This window comes from Bombus pascuorum, chromosome 4, assembly GCF_905332965.1.
Source record: "Bombus pascuorum chromosome 4, iyBomPasc1.1, whole genome shotgun sequence".
Lineage (NCBI taxonomy): Eukaryota > Metazoa > Arthropoda > Insecta > Hymenoptera > Apidae > Bombus > Bombus pascuorum.
The window spans coordinates 8288472-8303155 of NC_083491.1; the positions used below are offsets into that span (position 1 = coordinate 8288472).

Genomic DNA, 14684 nt, shown 5'->3' on the forward strand with positions numbered 1-14684 from the left:
AAAAAAAGTATCACTTCCATAATAAGAAAACTACATTTTACAATTTACCTGATACAATTATCTGGTCAAATTCACAAAATTGTAGCAAACGTAAAATATCTTCCACAAAGTCTCAATAAAATTTACAACAGAAACAAAATTTTTATAAACCCTTGTAATTGCTCATTGACCGTTCGAATCTCATTCCGCGGAAACATACATTCAATATCTGAGCATCGAATCGTTCTTTCGAATAAATCACTTTGTCCCGCTGTTCGCTCGTTCGTTTCAATCAATCTCATCGGAACACGTTATTTATCAAACGTCGAATCCATATTATTTCCAATATTTATACGGAAAATATGACTTGGAATAAATCGTGGCCAGAAACTACTTGCGAAAGAGAGAATTGAATGACCGTTGCCTACTCACGAGTTCGGATCGCGATGCGGGTGTGTTTTAATGTGTGTCGCGGCGAACTGTACGGGCAACGCGAATGGCGCTAGGGAGGGGGAAAGTCGGCCGCGTCGGAGGGGAGACGACAGTACGGTATACCGAAGACTCGTTTCGGCGGTGTGGTGGGGGTTACGGGGGTCCAGGCATGGAGAGGGCGCAGTTCCGCGCCATCCTCCGTATCGTTGACACGTCCTACGAAAAGAGTGTAGAGAGTCAGTCGGTACGTTCGCTTCTCTCGTGACTCGTCTTGTGCGTTGATCCTTGATTTCTCGTGACACCGAGCGATCTCGTCGTTCGGTTTCCACGAGCCTGTCGTTTCGTGGTCGACGGAGCACGTAAGCATTTTCTTTATTTCAAATAACGCGCGTGCATCGGACAGTGCGCGTGCCGTGCGACCGTTGGGTCGCTGACTTTCAAAACAGTCTCGATCGCGCTCTCGACCTATCGACGACGTCGTGCCGGAGGAGCGCGTATATCGACCCGTGATCCTCTTCGATCGTTCTCGCGTTCGTTTATTCTCACTGTGTCATCAGTACGAAATTACCGTCTCGTATAGTGGATTGGTGAATTTCGGGTGTGACATTTTGTTCGGTTCAGTGAACATTTCACGGGGAACTATGTCGTCAACTGGCAACTATCTGTTCACCGCGGTGATTATCCTGATCGTCTCAGCGACCGGAATCATCGCCACTGTAACCATGGATGCTAAGATTCGCGACGACTCCGACTTGTCTCAGGTAAGAATATTTTACGTTCTGTCCGTCTCTCTCACTACGCATTCGTTTGGAATTAAATGTTTTTCGTTGCGCGTTGTTTCTCTATTCAAACATGTTACGTGTCCTTCGACCTTCGTGCCTTGGCGAAACATATATTTACTTCAATACATAGAGCCGCTTCACGCGTAAACGAAGTAAATAAATATACCACAGACGGGTACTTTTTGTTCATTAGTTCGCAACGATTGAAAGACTCGCGACCTTGCGTAATGTCAAGTATTGTCTGCTGTAACAAGATAACACCGTATATTCTGTATTCGTGAGAATTCCGAATGAAATTAGATACGACGAAATAAAATATGTTGCACGTTTCTGACGCATTCAATTGGCCCATGAAGGTTACTTTTAATTTGCATGGTTAACCTTGTTAGCAGAGGTTATGATTGAGTCTTTCATAATATCGTGTTTTCTTCCGTGAAGCAGTTTTAACAAAATGTATAATGGAGGACGAAAAACTTCAAATGGTGAAATAATTTAATTTTGAACTCGAAATATATTTGAATTAGCGAAGAATTTTCATAAAAGCTATATTAATATAACTGTTATTAATTTATATAATAACTAACATATTAATATATATTAATATATCATTTGGATTAATTTATCTGCTTAGTATAATGTGAAATTGAGTTACATTTCATAACAAAATCGTATAACTTACCATTTACGTGGATTTTAGTGTTAAGTGGTATTATCACGTTCGGAATTTATTTTTATGTCACCGTCAAATTACCAATAGATCCTCTAATAGGTTTTTTGTCGACACGAATGAATCATTTAATTTTAGGGCCTTCTCCGTGTGCTAACCTTTATGGCAAGGTTTACGCACCATCTCACATCATTCTGTTAATTAATGACGCAATAAAAGAGGCTGGCTGACATAAAATCGAGAGTCACTCGACTCTTTTCTTTGCGTCCATCGACTCGATTCCTTTTTTCTTGCAATGTTCCCACACCTTAGATTACACAAGGAAAGTGTAATTAGCCGATAAAAATTTGCTATTGAAAAAGTTTTTTGTATAAATGAATTGTCAATCTTTTCTCGTTTAAGATAGCGAGAGATTAATTCCGCGAAAATATTCACTTTTTAGTGAAGCAATTGTTCGTGAAGTTTATTTATGAATATTTCCGTAGAAGGGTCCTCGGTGTTTCCGAATGTCTTTTTGGATATTAAATAAATTTGTTAAATTGCCTAATTTTTTGCGTTAGATACTTCTGTACTAATTCATATATTTGTTTAACATTTTTATTATTTTTATTTCATTGTTCTTCATATTCCGTGTAGATTTAAAATAAATTCTTTGTGTTCTTATTTATTTCGATATACTATGCAGTATGCAAATATAAAAACAAGATAACTCTATGTTACAACCATGTTTTATTATTTTTAATGCAAATAGTAGGAACGTTATTTTAAGGATTGGAAATTAATGAAACATGACGTTTCTCAAATTATATAAAGAATTTGAAAAATTTGTGTGACTTTAGGGGAAATGTAACGACTATATAAAACAATTACTGCGTAAGTGGACAAACATTTTCTGCAAATCTTCATCAAAAACGAATATTTTACTAAAATATTCAATTTTCCGCGAATAATGTAGATTTTGAGAGATACAGGCAAACTTTTATATATTATTTCTAAATTATATTAAAAAATCATTCTTCTATTAATGCATAATATTTTTCTTGCTTTTCTGCAAAAACTCTCCGAATTTCGTTAAAATATTCAATCTTCAGTCGACTGTGGAAGTTTGACAATACTTTTATACTATTGCTAAATTGTATCAAAAAATCACACAAATTGAAAATCACACTATACATACAAAGTTCTCCCATTTCCAATTAAATTTATTAATAAATTTGACAAAAAACAATGCACCTTATTTTTCTCGCCTTTCGTTTAAAATACCTTGAAAAAGCAGATGAAATTTTCTAGAAATTTTATTTCACGAATCGTTCGATATTATTCGCTCGACGATCGAGTCAATTTTTCACGCGATCTCGTTTAAAAAGGTGAGTTCTATAACCGGAGGCGCCCAGTCTTCCACGGATCGCGTTTCACGTTTAGTTAAATGGACTGATCTACATTAAATCCCCCGGAGATTCCTTTGGCGGCTTTGAATTCATCTCGCTGAATATTACAATAATGCGTATCCAGCTTCGAAGGCAGGCCGAATGGATCCCACCCACCAACTTGTTGCTGCGACAAAAATCGTCAGGACGTTTTCGCTTGGGGCTAGTTTTCACTTCGATCGATTCAACAAACTACTTGCTGCCGCTGGTCCCCGAACTCGATTTTCACAGCTTTTATTTCATTCCATGCTCGGCACCGAACTTCCACGATTCTTTTTATCACCGAGAAATATGATTCGGTCCGGCTTTTAACCTTTTCGCGGTCGTGGAACGTACAGCTTTTAATTTTGTCCCACGACACGACGCTTGTTTGCTCGAATCTGGAGCTTTCTGACATAGATTTGCGGCTCTAAAATCGAGTTTATTCGTGTCAAGTACTATAAATATACTTTATTCTATACTACAAAAATTTGTAGAAAAATTATAAATTAGAATTATAAATTTAGGTTTCGTAAGATGAATTTATACATGAACCGAGGGGATTGAATATTTTGGAAAAGATTTAGCGTAAAAATACATTTCATTACTGAAAAATATTAAATTATGAGTATAAACGTGAATGAATCGTTTAGGTTTCGTAGTTTCTGCGAGCCCGAGGTATAATAAATTTTCGATCTAATATTACACGATATGCTTCAAGCAATATCTGCAAATATAGAAGGATTGATTACGTATGAAGTAACATTACAGCTAAAGTTTAAAGCCAATGAAAAAACTTTCAAGAGAAAATGGATCAATGTTGAATAATGTATGCAGACACTAAAAATATCGATAGGAATTTTAACTAGAGGAATAATATTATATTATTAGTTTGTATAATTGCTGTCCAATATATTACTTATATAACACATATATAACATAGTAACACGATATACAATACTTTTGGTGATATATTTCCTAATATTCGTTCACAGATTACGTTACACCTATTAATAGAAGATGCAATTAATTCGATTCTACGTCTTTTAAACATGAAGGTTAATGGCTTTCTTTACACGTACAAACCTTTATTATCCTTTCATTTGCTACTTTCCTCAAGAATATTTTATTCGACTATCTCGATCACGTCTGCAACGAAAGCTAACTCGGGATCAATTTCTATTTCCTTTCAACTTCTCGTATTTTCAGAAAAATCTTATACGTATGTGCCGTATTTGCCCAGTAGACTGTAACTCCTATGAGCGAGAAAACAGGCTTTGGATAAAATACAAGGGATATTTTTATTAAAGCTATTATACTCTTTCGTATATGTTGAAAATTACATTTTTATAAAATTTCACATATTCTCAATTTTTCATACGAGATTGTCCTATAAATCACAAATTATCGTATAAATTACAAATTATCGTATTACACTAGAAATTTCGCGGTCCATTGTTTAAAGTAATACAGAATCGTAAGCCGTACAATATCACATTTAGCCAAGATACATACATACATATATATTGTATATATTTACATTTGCGTTCGTAGCTGTAAAATAGAGTGCCATGTAATAGAGAATATAGCATTTGAAATCAGATTACATATGTCAATATAATGTACAATGGTTTTGATGCGACACGGATTAACAATAGTCTCCATCGCTGTCATACGCGTCTAATTCGTTCATTGTTTCGTTCGTTTGGAGTATCGGGAACGCATGAATTCCTCGCGCTGTGCTGTTCCATTTCACCCGTTCTTCCCTGGAAAGTCGTGGTGCTACACGGTCAACCGCGTAACTGAAACGGTCATTGCCAATGTCAAAGCCGTTCTCAGTTTCCGCCCTCCACTCTCTCATTCTCTTTTCATCACCAAGGCTCAGCTTCTGCCAGCAAGTGGCCTTGCCTTTCACTTTTTTTCGTACAATGCCTACGTTAAGTCCCGCTAAGTTCCATTCATGTTGATGGCAGTCAGGTGCAAACAGGTAGATTGGTTACGCTTGTGTGTACAATACATGTTCGTTCATGATAACGACCATGTTGGCCTTCGAAGATTCTGTTTGATATTAACGCCATTACGCTCCAATGACTTCCTCGTTTCTCTATAGGTATACCGGTGTTGCACAAATATGCATACGTAATAGGGTATTTGGATACTTGTAGAAACTTTTTATCAACATATTACAACATATAACAAACATATTATATAAACATATATATTCAACATGTAGCAAAACATTTTGAAATTTCATTAACGCTGTAACGAGACACAACTACCACGCTCGTATTATTAAAATTTGAAAATGTGTATAAAAGTTAGAAATTATTTATTGAAAGTATATACTTCGCAGTATTTGAACAGTTCATTATTCACTGTATTAATAAATCTCAATATTCACAGAGACTATCTCTTTAACGCTTGGATATTATTATATTTGAGATAGCTATTCATGCTGATTTTTTAGTGTAAATACGTGTTTATGGTAAATATCTTGTAGCTGCTATATACATTTTCCGAGTTGCTTCAAATTTTATCAACATCACGAGAATCGAGTCTTGTAATGCAAATAAACATAAACAGGGATCATTTTTCTTATGAGAGTTCCTATTGTGACTGCTGTGTTTCAACGAAATTACATCTTTTCCAAATTCCATTCTTATTAGGTCGTCCGAAAAGTTTCTTTCGTTTCATAAGGAAATGGATGCACATTTTCCGTTTTATATTGTTTTATCGAATTACGTATGATCCATTTTGTTTTATCAGAATAAAGGTCACAGCGTGTGATAGATTAGGTTCCACGTTTGTATAAAGATGCGTTGTTGTAAAGACGTGTCTGTAAAAGAAAGACACTTTTCGGACAACCTAATATAAGTATGAAGAAGATGCTGTTTTCTTTGAAACTTGTTTAACGTGAAATTAATTCAAATAATTAATTCAGAATGACAAAGTAATTTCTGTTGCTGTTGGCCTTTGAAGATTCTGTTTAACATTAACGCCATTACGCGCCAATGATTCCCCTGTTTTTCATGTTGGGAAGCGGTTGAGCCCTCTTCTTGTCGGTCATGAGTGTATATGCATATGATAAATGCCGGAGGAACGAACAGGAAATGTGAATAAATATTATCTTTCGGAATTAAAAAAGAAAAACACGTGGGAAGTAATTATTCCGGATATGAAGTTTCGAACGAGGGAGTTTAAATCTGTAACCTGTATCGAAAATTTTCTGCCGATTTTCTTTTTCTTCGTGTCCGTTATTTATAGGGTAAACGTGATCAGTGTATGTACCATCAAAATATTTTATGAAATGTTATTTTATTTATATGCATGTGTAATATTTGGTGAACAGATTTTCTTTTTTCATGAACAATTGCATTTTGCGTATAGGCAGTTATTATTGTTATTTATAGCAAGTAAAACATTGATAATATTACAATTCGAGGAATGAGTTAAATTGAATTTTAATTTCAATGAAATATTTCAAACAAATCCAGGTTCAAAATTTTCAATCCTTGATAACGTTAAACAAAAATTCGGATTCGTTTTTTGAATTTAAATGGTATTTTGAAACATCAGGAAGTTAGATAATTTAATATTTGTTTTTGGTTTGATATTAATCATACTGATATCTGTTTTGTGTCATCAATGATGCACTCGGTATATGGTGTCATTATTGTAATACGATCGTTTCAGCAACCACAAACAATAAATGACTGTCTCAATGAAACGAAAGCTGAAAAATTAGCATAAAACGTAATAGGATTTTTGACTGCAAAGTGACTTCAAATAACAGATACAAAAATTTGTTCTGAAATCAATTAAATGACTTAATTAGTCACGGTTGTCAGATTATCTTCTGTAGCAATATTTTAAAGTTCATTGAAAACTGTATATTTGTGTTATAAAAAACTGAAAATTACATTTCCATTTCCAATATTTTTCAATATATTACTTTTTCAAATTATTGTAATGACACATAGAATATAAAATCACCGTAGTTCCTTTTCGTTAATATACATTTTTCTGTTATTGTAACTCTTTCTCTTGTTTGACCAATACGATATCGAAAACAATTTTAAACATTGAATATTTATCACAAACAGATTTTTCCTATCTTTGTTATCGTGTAGTCAATGACCTAAATAATTCGATGGCGAAGTGTTATTACAATTGGTAGAATGAGGGAATAGCTGGGGCAGGAATCATGATACCGGATGTCATTTTTAAGTTGAGCAACAGATGGTCCTCAGAGTTCTGAAACGTAAGAAACTTATCCATAGCTAGAAGTCGTTTCGTCCCGGAGGCGGACCGTATGTTCGTCTATGGGATTCCTGGAATTTTATTTTTTTTCTCTTCTACTAATGGAACGCGTTGCATGCTTCTAACTAGAGATTAGATTTTCAGTGTCTCTAAAAAATACAGATACGTTTACCGGATTAGGTATTGAAGTTTCATTGATCAGTATTGAGAGAAATATTAATTAATGATTTTCCTTTTGATATACTTTAAAACATTTCATGGTTATAAATAGAGATTTGTTCTACTTGATTCCATTAAATATCTAAATGCTTTGAATATTCCGTACATTCTTCCATGTTATGTGCATCCTGTACGTTTTTCAAAATCCCCATAAATACCTATATAAATATCCACAATCTACCTATAGTAAATAATATGCAAAAATACTTTTTGCAGTCACGGCACATACGTTTTTACCGTTCATTTAAATCTCCTTCGAACACATAAAAATCCGCAACCTAATCGCGTCATAAGAATCACAATATAGGACTAAAAGTTTCCAAAATTACTTAATAAACTCGAAAGACAAGAATAACTTAATTAGCCAAATCTTCACCCATTTGCCCGAGAACGCGTCAGACCATAAACTCGTAGCAGCTCATAAGGTTCCCGATTTGTAGTATCTCCGTGAGAAGCGTACCGCGCATCAGGTGTTCCTTCATCTGTTTGCACGTCGACTTGGCGCAGCATTTGCGTGCACCCAAGACCCGTAACTGAGTTCGATTCGTTTCTCCAGAGCGCCGCCGACGCTCGAAATTAAGGCAAATATTTTACCAAGGGAAGTAGCGGAATTCGCATGAACGGCCTTCGGCTGGAGCGAATCGAGAGTGGTCGAACGATGACTTGAGGTGAACGAACACTGCCAGTCGGTATGGTCTCTCATTCTCTCCTCCGGACGATCCTCTCTTCGGTTCTCTTCTCGTTGCGCGCCTCCGCCGGATATTTTTAACTTTAACAAGCGGTTCGTGCTGAGACGAAACAATGCGCTACGTCCCGCTGTGTACTAGGCGTGCTTTTATGCGCACGATACAAGCATTACGCCGCGATATATCGTTTGAGAAAGAAGTCTTTCTCATGAGGTCGCTTCGTAACGAGAAAACGTGTTTCCACTTTGACTATATTCACGCCAAATACCTCGTACGTGTGCTATTGCGTCGTCAGTGTTGGTAGACCGATAGATACAATAAGCTCCGCAGCTTGCAAACATTGAACCCCCTCCTACCCTCTGTTTAAATGGAATTTGCAGCCGTTCCCCTATTGCCAACGCAGTGCATTCGCGCGTGTTCATCGCCACGAATACTTTGTGCTCTCCCACGCTAAAAGGTTGCAACCCTTTTGCAGCTAAACATTTGTCCACGATACGTCGTGCCGAATGAGGCAAGATATCACGGACAATATCACTGACAATGAGATGTATGAAAGATTATAAACGCAGGTTGGTAAATTGATGGTACAGGACTTTTCTACTTGTATTTTTGTACTGTGTGGACTTTATGATTGGAATTTTTTTAATTTAAATATTTGTTGTCCGTTCTTTCGTAATATAGGGTAAATGTGTTGGAAATGAAATGAGTAAGAAAACAATTTTTCGATTAAGTATCGCTATCTTTGCTTTCTAAATGGGATACTTACTGGAATTTTTCTTTTTTTAAGGTTGTACACATATTCGAAGTTATAATCTTTATTGGTAGATTTTAACGAAATTTTCCATTCATTTATGTTTAATTAACTATTTGCATTCTGAAAGAATTCTACCAAATTTGTTAGGATATCTTCGCTACAGATATCTTACGAGGATTATAATCCTATTCACATTATTCTGTATATTCCTTCACATGATTCTATTAACATTTCTACAAATGTTTGCCCTATAGTTATAGTTATTTTGCACGAATACAACATTTTCACCTAATAAACCAGGCTAATCATCGCATTTCATGCGAGATCAGCAAGTATCTTAACACTTCTTGACGAAAGTGTGCTTTACGTACGTTGGAGGATCTGTATACCAATTATTCAGTGACAAAGACTCCATCGTCTCGATTATCTGTTACAAACGGAAACTTCGATCATCCAGTCGAGAAGTTCGACTTTCACGTTTGTGTAAAACAAACTCCGTATATCGCCTTATATACCGTAGCAAGAATCGTCCGTTACAAACGGATAGTCAAAGAAGTGGATTCTATCGATCCGTCGAGCATCCGGATTGAGTGGTTCGAAGTATCATAAACGCGTCTCTTCCACGATCCATTCCTTCTATGTTCGGAATCGAGCCGATAGCGTAGCGACGTTTCATAGAAACCGGAACAATACGTCGCGTAGGCGCCTCGGGCCACCCGAAGAAACTACGCTTGTATTTCTCGTAAAATATGGAAACCCATAAAGATCAGTGCCTTGTGCCGCGTTAGCGAAAAGGCGTCGGAGAATTTTCCGAGTCTGTTCTTCCTTTTCTCCCTTTTCTCCCTTTCTTTCTTCTTACCATTTCTTCTTTACCTTCGTCTTTCAATTTTTTCTATTTTATTCACCCCTTTCTGTGCGCCATATCGAGTACAGTAACTCGCGAAAGTATTCCAACACCTGTGTAGAAACGTTTTATGAATACATTGCGAAACATTTCGAAATCTCATTAGCATTCTAATGAGATTCGACTATCACGATTGGTTAAGCACGAGGCAAATCTGTAGATATACACGTAGAGACTAGGAAATATTTAGCATAAACGATTTTAGGAAAAGTATCATGGAAAGATACAACGTATATGCCATTTAACGAAATGTTAAATTTATTTGTAATTTCCTTACGAACTTCTCGAACAAGCTAATGCAGCATTTGTGCAAATACACAAATATGTTTGAAATAGTCAAACCTAGGTAGATGATTATTTTATTCGTTAAATACTATAACAAGCACTATATTTTAGATATTTTATGTATCTCCATAAATTTTTTCATAATTAAATTTCTCATAAATAAAAAATCCACAGTCTAGTGATGTGTTGCTGTTAGTTTCCTACATTAGTTTTTCATTAATTTATATATTTTACTGACTTTCCTGTATTGGTGCTACGAATCGACCGAAATATTCGGATATTTACGAACGATAGTGTACACACAGGTCGAGTTCGTTTCTTTATTTCGTTCCATCGAGAAATTTTCCTGGTGACAACTTCTGCTGCGTCCTTCCCTCGTTTTCACCACTCTGTGTCCCCAAGGCCTCAGGGGATTTCCCTTTTAGCTGAGAGAAAAGTCGCCGTGTGTACGAAAGCGTTGCTTTTACGGCGCGAACAGGGAATTAACAATGAGAGAAGAAGACCAGACAATTTCCAGTTGCGGGAGTAGTATCGCTTGCCGGAACTTAGCGCGGCGCGGCCAGGTTGGGTACAAGTGGAAACCGCCTTTGTCGATTTCCTTCTTGCTATTCTTTGTAAAACACGTCCTTTGACGCGATTTCAATCAGGTGTTTCCTTGAATTTTATATTGCTTCTTCTCTTCTTTTTTTTTTTTTTTTAGACGCTTGAGGTTTTTAAGTCGCATACGGTTCGTTTGTTTCATAGAAGAAAGTATTTGTAGTTCGTGGATTTAGCAAGAGCTAATAGAATGAGTCAAGAAATACGCTAGGTGATATAAGTGAAAAGTTTCTGAGACAAACTTAAGTTTGGAAATTTTAACTTAAAATTAGTTTAATGAGAACAAACATTTGCTATTTCTATGCCTTAATATTAATAAACTTGTATTTTAGAATAGAATTATATCATGTGTAATCTATCTTAGTACACAGAATTTACTACAATAATTGTCGGAAAGTATAAATTTGTGTCTTCAAATATTATAGTAATGGATTTACGCCTTGATTTAATGTAAAATGTAATGCTGTAGTAAGGTGCTGTAAGCCGTAGAAGTCACTTGCTACGAATTGATTGCTTGTTTCTTAGGTTATTTGTGCAATGTTGTTGATACAGATTCGTTTCGTTATTCTAAATTTAATATAATATAATAATATAAAATAATTTATATATAAATATAATTATTATATAATTTAATACAAAATATATAATAATGTTAGGCGGTTTGGAGAAGCTATAATAAAAGAAGTAACGAAGGCCACAAGTTAACAAGATACAAATTTTCTCTTAGATTATACTTATTATTATTAGATTTTATATATGTGCTATGATATTAGAAGAAAATCCGATAGAAAATTATACGAAATCCATTTCTGTAAAGGACTTGAGTAATCTTTCTGATTTTTGCAATTTCCACAGTATGCTGATGTTGCGCAAGTGTACGTAATAGGGTATATGTTAAGAACTATACCTTTGAGACTCGAGTTTATTGAATACTCGCAATAGTGTAGGATTGTACAATACAGGAGCTGACTAGAAGGAGTTTTCTACTATATAGGTACATTTATTTTATTTATACCTCAAAATTTTATGTTACTTTTTCTATATCTATATGATCTAGATCTTGAACAGTGTATGGCTTTAGAAATTAGATTTGTAGACGAATGAGTATTACCAGTGCATAAATAACATTCCGTATGTAATAAGAATAATAAGAATAGAGTCGCAAAGTAATTGCAACTGTTACGTTTAAACGAAATTACACTTTTGTCAAATTAATATAATAACAGGACGGTCTTCTAGTGTTTCATAACAAAAGTTATATATAATATTTTTGAACGATGTTATATTCATTCTTCTTTTACTATAATAACATTCAATTTTTTTCGTTCCCATCAATTATCTCAGATTTTTTTCCTAATTTGTTTCTGTAGTAAAGGTTATATTCCGCACAGATCAGGTCGACTAAAAAAAAAAATTACCATCGTTAATATAAACAGATTAAATTGCGTGAAAAGAATTTTTCTAAATTTTCGGTGCAAAGATTCGTAAATAATTAAATTAACTTTCGTAGGAATTTCATGTTACATCGTACATGATAACTTTAAGAAATTATCATTGCCCTATGAATCTGTTAATATGATCGGTGGATAAAGGTAGAAATCGTTCCATGAAATTGCAATGAGAATAACATTTCACAGGGAGTAATAACGTTCCACAAGTCAATTCTTAAATATTGTGCAAGTTGTGCAGTTCATCATCTCAGGAATATGTTCCCTCGTCCAATCACGATGCGTAGAATATGTGTAGCGATACATGCTGGTGATAGCTAGTAATGTGTATCGATCTTAGACGCATCAAAGGTCGTGGTAATAGGTTGGTTATGTTGTGTATGCCAACATTAATAGTATTGGTACGTTTCAGTGGATCGTGGTGTTCAATTATGCTCAGTGCGTCGATATCAATATTCCATCGAACATATATTTCACTTGGATGAATTTTTAAGTAACCAAAGTAATTCGCCGTGATTCGTTTACTTCAAATATCTGGCAAGTTTCTGGCAATTTTTGGTCGCAATCTCAAACATACATTCATCGCTGTTATTGTACCGTTCGAATCAATGTTAAATTCAAATAATGGAAAATGACATTACAGTGAGAAAAAAATATAATGTCTTGAGAAATGAAAAAATGCTAGATAAAATATTTGAGCTAAAGAGGACAGTATAAATGTCTGGATATTTTTGAGCAACGGTTCACTTCGGAATTGGTCGATAGGTCCCTCACGGACCAGACTAGGACGTTGATAAAGGTCGGCACAGATTCACCGACCATGAATATTCCAGCGCCAAAAAGCGAGCCACAAACTTTGGTGTTCCAGAAATCGCACGGTATGCCCATTATATCACGGCAACGCATTGTGACGGTGTTCCAGGAGACGGTAAGCCCGGCCGTATCGCGCGTTTCACTTATATAATTTACATCGACGCGTATTATAACCTGGTTGGTGCTGGGCACGTAACGGAGTGTACCGAGCGCATACCGGATGAGCGGCATACACAGACTATGCCACTAGTTCTCAATGGAATTCATGTAACTTCGTCACACGAACCCAATTTCTTCCTTTCTCATGAATAATTAGCGATTACGTTCTGTTTCTATCCTTTGTCTGTAATCGAAAGCGGAATTTTCTAGTGGTCTGTGTCATAAGTATATTCATATTTTCTTAAAATGGCAGGTTATTATTTTTACATAAAATCTGTGTAAGGAGTAATATATTTACCCCATTTCTTTATACATTCAGAGCAATTTTCATAACATCTTTGAAACGTAGGTGCACATAAATGAAAAACGTACAAATTTATTGCTCGAATAAGTGTAAATGTCAGACGCGAGCCTGTGGATGTAGTAGGTACTTACATGCTTACATAGGTTCACGAAACTATTCAAACTACATAAGTAGGTAGACATAGCTACTTTTTATGAATGTATTGTGCGTGTTGTGCAAAACATCTTGAAATACTATAAACATTGTTTTGAGACTCGACTGTCGACTTCTCATCGGTCGAATTTTGTACGGACCATCGCGTGCCGTACAATTTTTGATACGTCACTTACGTATCTCTATTATGGTCTTACCTCTACGTACGAGATTTCACAACGTTTCTCAAGGATGACTGACCGTGGTAATGGTATTTGCACTATGCAGAGACTAAATCTTTCGAATCCTTTTCTAGAGTCGTAGTCCAGTTCTGGCAGTCGTTTTGCGATAAGATATGGCTTCAACAAGTCAGGGAAGCGTAGTAGGAACTTGGTAGAAAGTGAGAATGAGACTGTGCAAGCAGTAATTGCAGTGTAAATGAGAATCGAGTAGTCACAGAGACCACCACTGAAGCAGTGGATCCCAGTCGGTTGACGAAATGTACGTTTAATTGTCGAGTAAATCCACTATCAAGTTATATATTCTCACTAAAGAAATTTTCCATGCTTCAGAATATTTCCCGAGAGTTATCAGCATTCTGATCGGTTTCTACTTATATCTAAATTTCTATAGTTTACAAACGATGATGAAGAAAATCATTATCAATCGTCGTTAAGTAGCTTCGCAGGCTATATATATTTGAATGATATATAAAAATATGATACATTATTAATTCGATAAAAATATCGTAAGAACTCGCGATTCGTATGTCGTCTTTTGACATGGGTTAATTAGCAAGTGTTCAAATACTTTCATGAGCTGAGTGTATATATTTATCCTTTTCTACTTGCTCGATT

General features: G+C 35.4%; 1 protein-coding gene across 3 annotated transcripts in view; it reads left to right on the plus strand.

The window, feature by feature from the left end:
* Positions 1-577: 577 nt before the first annotated feature.
* The window catches only part of LOC132906575 (fasciclin-1), a 386191-nt gene continuing 372084 nt past the window's right edge, over positions 578-14684 (plus strand). For 2 of the 3 annotated variants that reach the window (XM_060958877.1, XM_060958876.1), the window contains exon 1: positions 579-1172. In XM_060958877.1, the coding sequence (XP_060814860.1) occupies positions 1053-1172 (120 nt within the window). In that variant the 5' untranslated portion in view covers positions 579-1052. Of the gene's footprint in view, positions 1173-14684 lie in introns of all 3 variants that reach the window. The other variant, XM_060958875.1, reaches the window with a different exon arrangement.